We start from the raw sequence: 13778 nt of genomic DNA, 5'->3' as shown, positions 1-13778 counted from the left end.
GGGGCTCAGGAGCGCAAGGGCGGTCCCAGCTCCGCTTCCCAAATCAATCATTTTCCTGGATCTGAACACCGGGGTTGTTACGGCGCCGGCTTGTTCTACGCGGGGTTGTCCACCGCATAGAATCTGGAGTCGCAGGATGGTTCCAGCCCGTGGCTCGGCTCTAACGCAGGGTTTTGGGTGGTTTGCATGGCTTCTAGTGCTTTGATTGTATTGGTGTTTCAGAGTTGCTGGACATTTCCAGCCCTTACTGGACCCTATGAAAAATGCAAGTGAGCCTTACCTTGAAAAAATATTCATAGTATAACTTAGGCTGGAAGGGACTTTAAAGATCATCACATTCCAAGCCCATGCCATGGCCAGGGACACCTTCCACTAGACCACGTTGCTCAGAGCCCCATCCAACCTGGCTTTGAACACTTCCATGGATGGGACATCCACAACTTCTCTGGGCAACCTTTGCCAGTGCCTCACTGCCCTCACAGTGAAGATTTTCTTCCTAATATTTAATCTAAACCTCCCCTCTGTCAGTTTGAAGCCTTTTGCCCTTGTCCTGTCACTACCTGCCCTTGTAAAAAGTCCATCTCCAGCTTTCTTGTGGGCCTCCTTCAGGGACTACAAGGCTGCTATAAGATTTCCCTGGAGCCTTCTCTTTTCCAGGCTGAACAACCCCGATTCTCTCATAGTAGAAGCGCTCCAGCCCTCTGAGCATCTTAGTTGTCCTCCTTCAAAAAATAAAATCTAATTTCATTGTCTGAAAGACAACTACTCTTGAAACACACATTTCCCTGCATTTCAGCTAAATGACAAAAAAAAAATTAAATAAAGGTGGGGTAATTGACATGTCTATTCCACATTCTTCAATAGAAGATTAAAGTCCTGAAATTTAGAGTCAGATTTATTAGACAGTCATACACATCCAAATCTTACCAGAATGTCCACCACAGGCTCTCATAACCACTTATGTCAGAAAAGGACATCACAGCAGGATTTGGAAGCTGGTGCTGTTAAAGTTTAATGTTTAATAGAACATATGTAGAGACTGCTAACACTGCCATTAATAGGGACACACTTGGGAGCACACCATAACAAGTCAGCCATAATCTCTTTCATTTGGTCACTATTCAACACTTTTGTTTCACCATTTTATAAGCTATTTGCTTTTTCTGGGACATCACTGAGCTTCAAAAGCTATTTTGCTTGTCTTCTCCACTTTTTCCTTAGGTAGTGCTTTCTTTGGAAGAACCTCCTGGATTCTAGCTAGGTGGGAGCTCTTCTTTTTTGGCAAAGGTGGTGCCAGTGCAGTTCTGGAGTTGTGTCCAGTCTTCTTTCCCTTGTGAGGTTTAGCCTCAGCTTTGATTTGCTGTCTCTACCAGATGGAGCTGGTTTTCCTGTTGATGCTTTTACTTTGGTGGATGTGGTCTTTTTTGCTTTCTTAGAAGAAACTCTTGGGGTGGCTGCAGTGAGGGTAGAAGGTTTTTTTGAAGGCATGGTTCTTGAAGGTTCATTTAGCAGCTCAAGGACAGTCTCTGAGTAAAGTAATTAACATGGTTCAGCCTTCCTGCTTTAAGGCAAAAGGCTTATTCAGAGATATGACTGAGAGAAACACTTATTAGACCTATAATCAAGAAAAAGAGCTGAAATTATGCAAGAAGAAATGCATACTATAAACCTCTCTTCTTCCATCAAAAGACCCTTGTTTTTCTTGGTAATAAAATTATTGATTTTAGAAATTATGAATGTGTATTTAAGGAAAATTACTTCCAGACAGAATGTAATAAAACCTTGCACACTTCTCTAGTAGACTTAACAATATTAATTGTTCATAATACACTAATATCTGGAAATCCCAGACAAAATAATATCAACTTGCTAAACATTGGTTTCTACTCAAGATGTAACTCCTGCTCCATCTGCATGGGACTTTAAGACAGAACGCAGCTTGGAAAAAGGAAGATTGAAAACTTAGGGGAAAAAATAATCAGGGACTGAGGTTAAGCAAAGGCACAGCATGAAGTACACAGCAGAAGCTGTGTTTGATTATCACAAAAATGTGACAACCAACCTTCAGGATTGCTCCTGCTCAGTGCTGTAGTTAAGACTCCTGAAGGTTTCAATCACATGCCTGTGAGTTCATGTATATGTTTTGCTTCTCATTAAAATCAAAGTCTGACAACTTACTGGCTCATGGAAGAAATTGTATCTGTTTGCTCTTCATTTTCATTGGAACAGGCTTGTATTTACACTTCCCTGGTGGAGCTCTCCTTGGAAAACAGAAAGGCAGATGCAGGCATCTGAGAGATTGTTAGGGAAGTTTATTTATTCCATAGGGATACACCAATTCCCTGTTCTCATTTGCCTCTGGTGGAAGAGTAATGAAAGCACTTTAGGCACCTGGAATGCAGCACAGGTGGAATTCAAGAGGCTGACACAGGGCTGGCAAGCCATAAAATCCCTGTCCCAACAGCAGCTGGTGAACGTGACTTTCACTGGGATTTTCTTTGGATACAACAGCGCTGCAGCAAGAGGGGTGATAAAGGAGAGGAACAGGCACAGAGGGAGGGAACCACAACTACAAAGAAATGTGTCTGTGTTCCTCTCCTCTGTCCCCTGACAACTCCCCACAGTACAAAAGCACCAAAACAAAAACCAACTGAACACATTTTCCCTGAGGTAAAGATGTTGCACATTAAGTGATAGGAAGAGAGGTACAAAGAACCACAACACACCTGTGTTCTCTGTTATCCACCAAGGGAACTGCTGTAGGACAAATAAGAGCAGGTTCTTCCAATTTGGCATGCTTGACAGCACCAAGCAAAGCAAAGCATGACCTAAGGCATCATATTTTCTTGTGATTAGCATTCTCCTTCAGACAGTGGCAAGAGCCAAGTGCTTCCTCTACACCATTTCAATTTTTTTAAAAGGTTACTTAAGCAGAGTTGCAGGCATTGCTTGTCGGTTTTTTTTCCCTTCATCTCTCTCCTCTCTGATTTTAAAATTACATTCTAACTCATTTTCTCTCTGCTCAGGACAGAAGGAATTTGGTGCCACCCTGCTGTCTCCAAGAGTACTTCTGCAGAGGCAAGCCGAAGTGGGGACAAAGGGCACTGCTGCCATCAGCTTTCCTGGCAGGTTCTTCAGGAAGTCTGAGTTGCCATCAGGCACATGACAGTGGCCCTGGCAAGGTTTTGGAAGCAAGAGTTGGTGTGGCTTGCTGTCCGTGCCAGTGCACTTCCTGCCATGTGGGTAGGAGGCAGGGAATGCTGGATTCACTGCCTGGGACTGTGCCCAGCAGAGAAGCCAGCTATCCCCAGGAAAAATCCTATAAACAGCAGTAAAATCAAAGGAGAAAGGTTCATGAGGAGACCAGAGTCACTCCAGGAGCTGGAGGTGTCAGGACTGTGCTCCAGAGCCTGCTCAGGTTCCAAGGAGCTCTGCACAGCCTGGGCACGCCTGCAATGTGCAAACAGGCCAGGGCAGAGCTGACACAGCCCCATCAGGACTAAGGCAAACAAGGGGAACCGGAAAATGCAGGAAAAGGTTTTAAGAGCCAAGGGAGTAAGTGCCTGGTCCTGTTCTAGAAGTGATGGACACAAAGCTTCAAAAGCACAGGGTCTTCATGACACATTAAGGAGCGGCATACAGACAACAAAGATGTATTTGTTTTGAAAAATAGATCCTGCTCAAGCTCTTGATGTTTATGCATGGTCACATATATATATATGTATATATATATAAATTTTTTTTGGTCCCTCACAGTAAATGCACTTCCTGGCAGATGATAAGCTGTTAAAGGCAGAAATCTCCTTGAGCAGTAAAAGTTCAAGTTCTGTTCCCATCACCTTGGTACATAGTTTGAGTTAACAACCTAGCTTTGGATCTAACTTCTCAAGAAAACATAGCTTGTTTTCTTAATTTTGTGAATGTCCAAGATCTCTGCAAAAGCACAAACACATTTGTACTGTATCTGTTCTACAGAGTGATTTGTGTTGCAGACATTCTCTTTGTGAAAAATCCTTTCCTTAGGATTTTTCCTTCTGAGAATCTGTGGCCTCAGAGATAGACATAAACAATAGGTTATCTGCTGCTGTGGAATGCAACAGGTCCGTCTGGACTGGCCCAGCTTGGATGTTTAGAAATAATGGCCAATCCAGAACTGGGAGCTCTCTCGGACACAGTCCAAGAGAGCGGGGTTTGTTATCATTGTTTCTATTCTATTCTTAGCTTAGCAAGCTTCTGAAAAGCTCTCCTGCTTTTTCTTTTTAGCATAGTTTTAATAGACGTACATATCATAAAATAATAAATCAAGCCTTTTGATAATGGAGTCAAAGATCTCATCTCTTCCTTCACCCAAGACCCCTTGTGACAACCGTCAAAATTTGAAACCATTTAATGTTTTTTAGCAAAATGGGAAAGCTAGGGAGGCAAAAAAAAAAAAAAGTGTGCTTCTTGTTCTAAAAACAGACTTTAGCAGGTATAACTGTTTGATGGGGAAAAACATTTTGCTTGGAAAAACTCAGGTTCAGGCTCCAGTTATTATTTGAGCACTGCATGAACCACCAGGTTTCTCTCATCTTTGTAAAGAAAACTGTGGAGTGCTATTTATTTTTTATTTATACTAATGTGCATCAGAGATATTTGATATAATGAACCTAAAGGATATGGACTGTCCGTTTTAAGTCATTGCTTTGCTGTAATTCAGATATACAACCAAGGAAACTTTCTTTTAATCCTTAACTCTCCCAGATCTTCAAGGAATTTGAACTCTATTTCCTATTTCTCTGTGCACAGATATGATCAGTAAGGAACAAATTCACTCAAACTGATTAAAGTTGCACCAGAGGTGCAGTGTGTAAACAAAACCCAAGGACTGGATAGAGATGTCAGTGATTTTGTATCAGTAGTACTTGGTATTCTTTTACTGTGATAGCTGGAGAGTGGTAACTATAGAAGATGCTCTGATGAATAAACGAAGCTTGCTGTTCTTTCATATTGAAGGCTCCGAGTCTTCCCTCACCGATGTAACAAATGGCTACCCAAACAGAGACCTTATAGAAGGCTGGACGCTATAGGGGGCCGAGACCCTATAGAGGGCTGAACCCCATAGAGGGTTATTATTGTTAGCCACGGTCCGGTGTAGTATTGGTGTCAGCTCCGCTGCAGCACGGAGGACGAAAAAGAGCTGTAGAAATAGTCCAGACTCCGCGTCCCGGCGAGCCTACAGAGGTGTCCGGCTGACCAAGCTGCCGACGTCTGCAAGGGCTGCAATAGTGGTAACGTTTTTAGGTAATGGACAGACAAACAGCTTATGATCTTTTTAAATGCTTTTTAGAAAAGCGAGGTATAAAGAATGTTGACCTGGGAAAGGACCTCCCCGGATTGCTAGCGTATGGGGTGGCAAAAGGGTGTTTTGCAGATCCTAACCAGGTTTTTGAGGAGGCAGAATGGTGTAGATTCGGAGATAAGTTATGGGAAGCTGTGTTAGATGATTGTAAAACTGCAAAAAAGTTGTCGAAGACATGGCGGACAGTTACGAATGCATTGAAACAATATCAGGCCGAACAAAAGGCTGCACAAGCAGCCTCCGCGCGGTTGGGAATGCCTGTCTCGTAGGGGGGGTGGGGGGGGGGGGGAAGGGAACGAGGACAAAGACCTTCGTGACCCGCGCTCTGATACAAGTAGCAGACCAGAATCTGAGCACCTCTTCATTCCGCCCTGCAACCAGCGGAGATCAAAAGACCCATTACATCATGCTAAAATTTACAATGCTTGTTGGGCTGATTGATGCTAATTGCATGGGGAAATGCAAGTAGTAGCGTGGACGCTGTTTCCTCCGCTGTTTGTTCCGGCTGGATCTCGGATCGCTTGGTTGGTTCTGCTGCCTCGGCTCACCGGAAGAGTTTTACCACTTGGCGAGGGGCAGCGTGGTGAGAGTGGTTTTAGTTCCACAGACACAATAGCAGTGTTAACAGTGGATTTGAAGCGTCGTCCCAAAGAACTTTTAACGTTCAGTATCAGCACTCGTTCAAACAGCTTATCTACAGCAGAACAGCAAAGTGCAGGGCTTGGACCCTCTAAAAGACCTGCAGGCAGCCCTGGCCGAGCCTGCACTCAGTGTACGTCACCTCCAGGGCGTGAGGCAGCCCTGGTCCTGCTGGCAAACCGCGCTGCACTGAGGCTGGGTGCCCTGCACTTCCTGAGAGTGCCCTGGAGCCTGGAACGGGCACCCCCCGTGCCGAGAGAGGAGAGCTGCCTTCTCCGTGCTCTGCTGCTGCTGCTGCTGCTGCCATAAGACTAATCACCATTCACCACAGTACAGAAAAGATGCATAGCACAGAAACTGTCTTAGAAAGAGTGATGAAAATTGGAGAACATCACTAGTGGGACATTTGGTATGAGTGGTTATCAACTGCAACAGGAATTCTAGACACAATGTTGCACTTTATTGTAATTTTTGTGATTTATATTGTATTATTCTTATTGCTGAATATAGTTCCACATGTTAGAGTGTGTATACTAGCTAGACATGTAATGCTGTGGCACAGATCTCCTCATCTATAATATTGTTTTATCATGTTCAAAACAATCTTTGAACAACACATTATTTAGGTAACCTGATTAAGAATTTCCATCAACTTAAAATTTGAGCATATTACATTTTTATTTATAGGCACAGAGGCAAAAGGTGACCAGACTGCCAATCTGTCAGTTCCCAGGAACTGCTGTTGTCTAAACAAAACCAAACAAGTGGGACAACATTTTTATTATTGAGCTTTCAAAGAAAGTTACTAGCCTAAATTGTGATCAGGATGGAAAGCTATTATGACTAAAGCCCCTCTTTTGTGATATAAACTGTGGTCCAAAGTGAGACTCTGAGTTCATCTCAGGGGCTGCACCACAGGGGCTGTGATCAGCACCTCCCCCTGAGCAGGGCCTTTCAGAGCCATAGAAGGCTCAAGCTTGCCAAATTTAAAAGACAAGCTCCAAACAACAATGATGATTTCTGAGCTCACACACCACTCCTCAAGGTTCAACCTTGAGCCCACTGAAAAGATGTAAAAACATGCAAAGTAATTACTGCACTAAATTAAAAGAAATTTTTTCACAAGTATACCTTGAATAAACACCTTATCTTTGTATGCATACAAGTATAAAAATACTAAAACAAATGCACAAAGAAGGTTGTTCTAACTTAGTATTTTGGAGTTAAGCTTGCAAGCAAATTATAGAAAATTTTATATTCTGTTCTATTTCTATAGTAAATTCTATCCATTGCTAAATAGTGTAAGTTAAATTATCTATTAGGTGCCATTAAATGTTAAATACTGTTAAAATTAAGTTTTGTTAAAGTTAGAGTCTGTTAAACTTAAATACTGTTAAAGTTAAGTATAGTTAAGTTTATGTCCTGTTAAGTTTAACTGCAGTTAAATTAATTTCTGTTAAGTTTAAGTGTTATTAAGTTTAAGTGATAAGTTCTGTTAAGTTTAAATTATATCAGGTTTAAGTTATGTAAAATTTACAATCAGTTAAGTTTTGTTAAGTTTTGTTAAAGTTAAGTTGTTATGTCCTGTTAAGTTTAAGTGCAGTTAAATTCATTTCTGTTAAGTTTAAGTAATATTAAGTGATAAATTCTGTTAAGTTTAAATTATATTAGGTTTAAGTTATGTAGAATTTAAAGTCGGTTGAGTTCATTTAAAATTACGTTTTGTTAAAGTTAAGGTCTGTTAAACTGAAGTTCTGCTAAAGTTAAGTTCTGTTAAGTTTAATTTCTATTAAGTTAAGTTTAAGTGAGGCTAGAGTTAAGTTTTGTTAAAGTTAAGTGATGTTACATGTAAGTTCTATTGATTTGAAGTTCTGTTAAAGTCGGCATTATAGTAGACATTATAGTTTTGTTAATAGTACTAGTTCTGCCTTGTTTTTACATATGCTTACAAAAATGATGTAAAAGATGATATCTGCTACTTTTAATCAGACAGTGCTTGTGCCAAAGAAAAACAGGGGAGCTGTTGAGGAATAGTACGTGACCAGTCACAGACTTGGTCCAGGTGTCTGAAGCTAGGAAAATAATGAGCTCTGCTAACGAGTTATGATTATGGCAAGGCCGCTGTGCCCTTGAGCAGAGATATAGTGGCTGAAAACAGCCTGAGAAGAAGAAAGTTTAACTTTTAAAGTATGTAAACACAAGGTGGACCTAACATTTACAGAATAACCAATAGGTTCCTTAAGTTACAGAATATGCATTAGCTTATTAGTTACTGTATAAAAGTCTGATGCTCTGATGAATAAACGAAGCTTGCTTTTTATTCATATTGAAGGCTCCGAGTCTTCCCTCACCAATGTAACAATGCTTTTGCCAAGAGCTTTGCAAAGACCACCAATTTCTGTTTTTTAAAGGCAGCAAGTGACACACCCACAGACCCAGAGCACAGCTTTTGGGCATTCTGCTGCAGCACTTTGCTGGCTGGGACACACTACATCTATCACAGGCTTGTTTCAGGATCTCAGCATCAGCCGGGTCCTCTGTCCTTAGCCACAGTCATGGCTCAGAGCTTCTGGAGAAAACACAGTATCACTTTCTACTTAAATAAAATCCATTGTCCTCCTGGCTTTACTGGGAAAACTGTCCACTAAAGACACAGGCTTTGAATTTAAACACCTTGTCCAGCGCAGTGTGGGGCAGAGAATTCCCTGCATAAGTAGAGCATCATTCCATAGCAACACAGCAGGGCTGGGGAAAAGGGATTTCTGATCTTAAAAAGCAGACAAATTCCATTTAATATACAACACTGGATTATTTAGCTTCGCTGGAAAAACAGTGCTACAGTCCACTAAATATACACATATAGTAATCTTCTACAAGAAAGTTTTTCCTTACCCATGGAGGAGTTGTGGCAAAGCTTTGTGTCGTAGCATTCAAACCCCTCCTTTGCTCTCCAGCCATAGTTCCCTCCTTTAACAATGAGGTTGATTTCCTCAAACCTGTTCTACCCGACATCCCCACAGAATATCCTCCCTCTTCCCTTTTTTGTGATAGGGTCCCCTCTGTCCACTGCACAGCACCATATTCCTGACTCCATAGGCATAAACCTCTGGGCAAGCTTTGGGATCAGACACGAATGGATTATCAGGAGGGATGCGGTAAGGCTTTCCATCAAGGTTTCTTCCATCCACATCAATCCTCAACACTTTCTCCAACAAAGTGCTCCCAAAGGCAGAAAAAAGAAACCACAGCATGAGAGCCATCTGAAAACACAAAAATCCCATTCTTCTCCTTGCCCAAAGGAAAAGTTATCTGCCTAGAAGAAATAAACCAGAGGCTGGTATGTCTTGCAACCCACTTAAGCCAGAAAACTCTCTTTTCTCTAAACAATTTGACTTTAAACATGTCAAATGTTCATTTTTGAAATACTGCTTTGGACAGACTTGCAGATGCACAAGCATTTTCAGGAAGCACTCTTACTCTACTTCTACATTTTCTCCTTTCCAAACCTTGTATCTTGGTGAACATGCTCAAAGGTTTCACCTGCCCTCCTACTTACTTGTTCTGAGCATTCCCAAATTTTCCAAAACGGTCTCCAGCTTTCCCTCCATCCCCTGTGAATACATACAAATAGTCATCCACACCAAAGAGCAGCTGCCCACCGTTGTGATTTGCAGCTTGTTCCTCAAGCTTCAGGAGAATCCTTTAAAAAAATTAAAAAAAAAAAAAAAGTAAGAACTAGCTTTTATCTTAGCACGGGAGGGCAGGTGACCATATGACTGATAAATAAGAGTATAGTACTGTCGTAAAACACCCTCTTCTACAGTACAAACCTCATAGGGCAGATGTTAATTCCGTAATAGATTAAAGGCTGTTACTAGTCTACTAGTCTTTAGAAGACAAGAATACAAGATGGAGAGAGAAGACAACCTTATTTCTGAGTCTTTTCAATCCATTTTAGTTTTCTGTGTGACCTTGAGCCAACCTGATTCTGGTAGTTCCATAGCAGGCCAGTCACACACCCACACACCTGAACCAGAATGACTGGGAATGCGCAGGTTCCGCCAGTGGAAAGAATCATACCATCACAGACTGACTTGAGTTGGAGAAGACTTAAAAATCATCAAGTTCCAACCCCCTGCCATGGGCAGGGACAAATTCCACTAGACCAGGTTGCTCAGAGCTCCAGCTATTCTGGCCTTGAACACTTTCAGGGAGGGGGCATCCACAACTCCTATGGGCAACCTGTGCCAGTGCCTCACCATGCTCTTCATAATACCTAATATAAACCTTTCCCCCTTGTCCTGTCACTACATGCTCTTGTAGATGGACTCTGTCCATCTTTCTTGTAGGCTCCCTTCAGGTACTGGAAGGCTGCAATGAGGTCACCCCAAAGCATTTTCTTTCCTAGGCTGAACACTCCCAATTCTCTCAGCCTGTCCTCATAGGAGAGATGCTTCATTCCTTTGATCATCTTAGTGGCCTCCACTGAACTCTCCAACAGATCTGCATCCTGTGCTGGGGACCTCAAAGCTGGATGTAGTTCTGCAGTTGGGACCTCCTGAAAGTGGAGCAGAGGAGCGGAATCCCTTCCCTTGACGTGCTGCCACAAATCTTTGGATGCAGCCCAGGACATGTTTGGCTTTCTCAGCTGCAAGCTCACATTGCTGGATTATATCCAGCCTCTCACCTACTAGCACCCTCAAGTCTCTCTTGGCAGGGCTGCTCTCAATCCTCAGCCTGTGTTGATATTGGGGGTTGAACAGGGACAGAGAAAAACGATTTCTCATCATGGCATACAGTAGCATTCAACATGAACTTTACCTTTCAGAGCTTGGGTCAATTTTGTTGGCATCAGATGCCAAAACCTTCCTTTCACTGATCCTGATCTTTTCCACTCGGTTCTTAGCCATGTATGAGTAACAGATATAAAACTCCCCATTGTCCTTCTGCTTGGGGTGGAAGCCCCTCTTATCCCCTAGCCATGGGGTAGCCAGCACTAGGCTCTGAATATCCAGGAATAGCTCCTCCAGCCAGTTGCCATTGGGTAGGTAGACCCAGACGAGACCCAGCTGCTCAGCTATGAAGGCGTGGTGGGTCCCATCAGCAGCGTGGGCAGTCAGCACCGGGTTCCTCAGGCCACTGGCAACCTCAGCCAGGCACAGCTGGACACAGCCCCCACACTCCTCCAGCACCAAGCCCAGGCTGCAGCTCAGGGACGAGTTCTGCAGCACCTAGGGAAAACAGTAGTCCTCATCCTGGAGCTGCAGGAGGTGGCAGAAGTGGATCCTGTTCATCTTGCAGCACTCCTGGATGTGCTTGTCACCAGTCAGCAGGCGGATGGCAGAGTAGCAGTGGAGGAGTAGTCAATACAAAGTCCTGGGAGGCTTCTCAGCGGGCTCCGTGGGTTTTCTGCATCATAGAGATGTGCAGCATATGGAGAACATTCCTAGAAAGTAAAGGAAACTAAAGATGTGGCTGTGGACACTCATCCAGGAGAAGCTGAGACACCTCAAGGGGAGCAAAGTGGTTAATAAAATGAAAAATTATCAATGCAGACGACATAAACAGTCACCTATGAAGTGCAGCTGTTAAAAGTCACTCAGAATATGGCCAAAATGGACTTCAACATCAGTAGTAGTTTCCTTTATCAAAGCATAGTTAGCTGCATGTAAATCCTTCCCAATAGAAGTACAAGTGTGGAGGCTGTGGATTTTCCATTCAGTAAGGTGGGACTGAGTAGTCCAAGAGGGAGGTGATCAGAGCAGGGAAACAACCTGACAGAGCTCTGGAAATATCACAAGTGACATTGAGAAGATGGATAAGGCTCACTTTCCCATGGAAGAAAAATGAAGGAGTATCAGATGAAGGCAATAGGAGCCAGGTTAAAAAAAGCAAGTGAAATGCTGCCAGAAGAAGCTGTAGCTGCTAAAGATGTACATTGATTACATATACAGGCTAAATTAATCTGACACATGCACAGTATTACTGAAGCAGACTGTAGGTGAGATTTAAAACTGATTCAAGTAGGTAAATACCATCTCATGCAATTCCTGTAGATATCATTGACTCTACCTCTGATCATCAGGAAAAAAATACTGCAGGCAACATTTTCATGTGTTACAGATCTAAAATTATGTTCCTTCAAATACCTTTAAGTGCTTAGCTGTGTAAAATGTAGGATAAATTCTGAAAATCAAGCATTGTGCTTGAATTTGTACCCAAATTTAAACTCATCTTGTGAACATTCTGGCCCAGAACTTCTGTAAAATGTTTCCATTAAGATCCCACCTCTATTTTAATCAGCACAAAGTTGCATAACTTAAAGCAGAAGAGGCTGCATTCTACAGAAATATTATTTTGCTGGTTTTCATGCCAGCAGACCAAAGTCAATCTATCCAGAAGTTTTATTTGACAGAGATGGAAGAGGGCAAGTATATGCACAGTCCAGGAATGTAACTACTACATTAGTAACTTTTCTGCCTCATTAAACAAGCTCGCTTCTGTTATAAAAGACCAACAAAAAGCCAAATTAATAAATGTGAAAGATTTTATTTTCTCAACCAAAATATGGTCCTCAAAAACCACAGTCAAAGAGACAGCACCGAGCCCAGGATCAGCTCTGGGTGAACCTCGATCGCACCGGATCTCCCCCATTCACAAATGCCGTTTCCAGCGTGACTGTTTTATACAGTTTTTTATGCCTGAGACAGAGGTGCCCCAATTTCTTTTGTAACTCCGCATATGTATGAACGTTTCTTTCACTGTGCAGGGCTGGACAATTGCTGTTTCCTGGGTAATGGCAGGTGCTGATCATGTCAGGGGGTGTCGTGTATTCAGATGTATGTTTCTCGAGGACTTCGGGTATCTTGATTGATGATATCTATCAAGTGCTGATTGTCCTTGGGTGTTCCCTGATGGTTCCTGGGGAAGCCCATCTCCGTGCCAGCCATGTTCTTTTATTAGTTAATGAGGCATTCTTCTCCTGCTGCCACCAGGAATTTCATAATTCCAGTGTGGCAATCTGTCTCCAGGTTGTCCGTGGTCAGAGGCTTCTTGGATGTTAAATTAATTTTACAGTTTTTATTTTATACATCTTCCCCTTAAGCATGAATTACTTTACATTACATATTACACTTCTTTAAATGTTGGGATCTCTAGCTGGTCAGAGTGACCCCGAGAAAAGTTCGAAAGTCTCTTTTCCCAGCCCGGCGCTTGAAGAAGGAGTCAGGGCTCTTCATTTCTCGGTCTCAAGGTTGTTTATTTTATCTTATCTATAAAAAATTTTCTCCTGCCCTGCCGAGGTCAGCTCAGCAAGACAGTTCCAGGCACTCTCCCCCTGTCCCCAAGGCTGCTTCGTCTTTTGTACTACAAATTATATAATATTTACTTTTACCTTCCAATACCTATCACCCATGCTAGACAGTGCACCTCTATTCTAAACCAATCCCCAAGTGCCAACATCACAGCAGAAGATGGAGGCCAAGAAGAAGAAGGAGAAAGGCTGGACACACCCAGATTCCTCCATCTTGCCTCCTGAACCCCCATACCAAAAAACCCAAAATCTTCTTTTCCAGCCCGTGATAATTTCACTATTATTCTACCTAAACTGTTGTGGCTTGCTGATCTTCATATAAGGTTGGTAATTTGTTCCATGGGTCATAATCAAAACCACAGGTGTCTTGGGCTCTGTGACAGGGTCTCGGAGACCCCTAGCAGGGGTCCTGGTGTCCTGGACAGCCAGAGGTGTGTCCTGGGTCCTGACACCTTACCACCCTCTCTTTGCACCAAAAACACCTCT

General features: G+C 42.7%; 1 protein-coding gene across 1 annotated transcript; it reads right to left on the bottom strand.

Moving 5' to 3' along the window:
- Positions 1–1257: 1257 nt before the first annotated feature.
- Positions 1258–11426, bottom strand: HHIPL2 (HHIP like 2; the record flags this gene model as incomplete). Its single annotated transcript, XM_014307939.1, is given in 9 exon segments — positions 1258–1526; positions 2179–2261; positions 5651–5712; positions 5890–6035; positions 8873–9060; positions 9062–9202; positions 9537–9680; positions 10802–11333; positions 11336–11426. Coding segments are annotated over 9 exon segments (1656 nt in total), but the record flags the coding sequence as incomplete, so codon positions are not given.
- Positions 11427–13778: the final 2352 nt, after the last annotated feature.

Source organism: Geospiza fortis, unplaced genomic scaffold (genome assembly GCF_000277835.1).
Source record: "Geospiza fortis unplaced genomic scaffold, GeoFor_1.0 scaffold41, whole genome shotgun sequence".
In the NCBI taxonomy this organism is placed as follows: Eukaryota; Metazoa; Chordata; class Aves; order Passeriformes; family Thraupidae; genus Geospiza; species Geospiza fortis.
The sequence above is the reverse complement of the archived record's forward strand: the minus strand, read 5'-3'. Positions and strand labels throughout refer to the sequence as shown.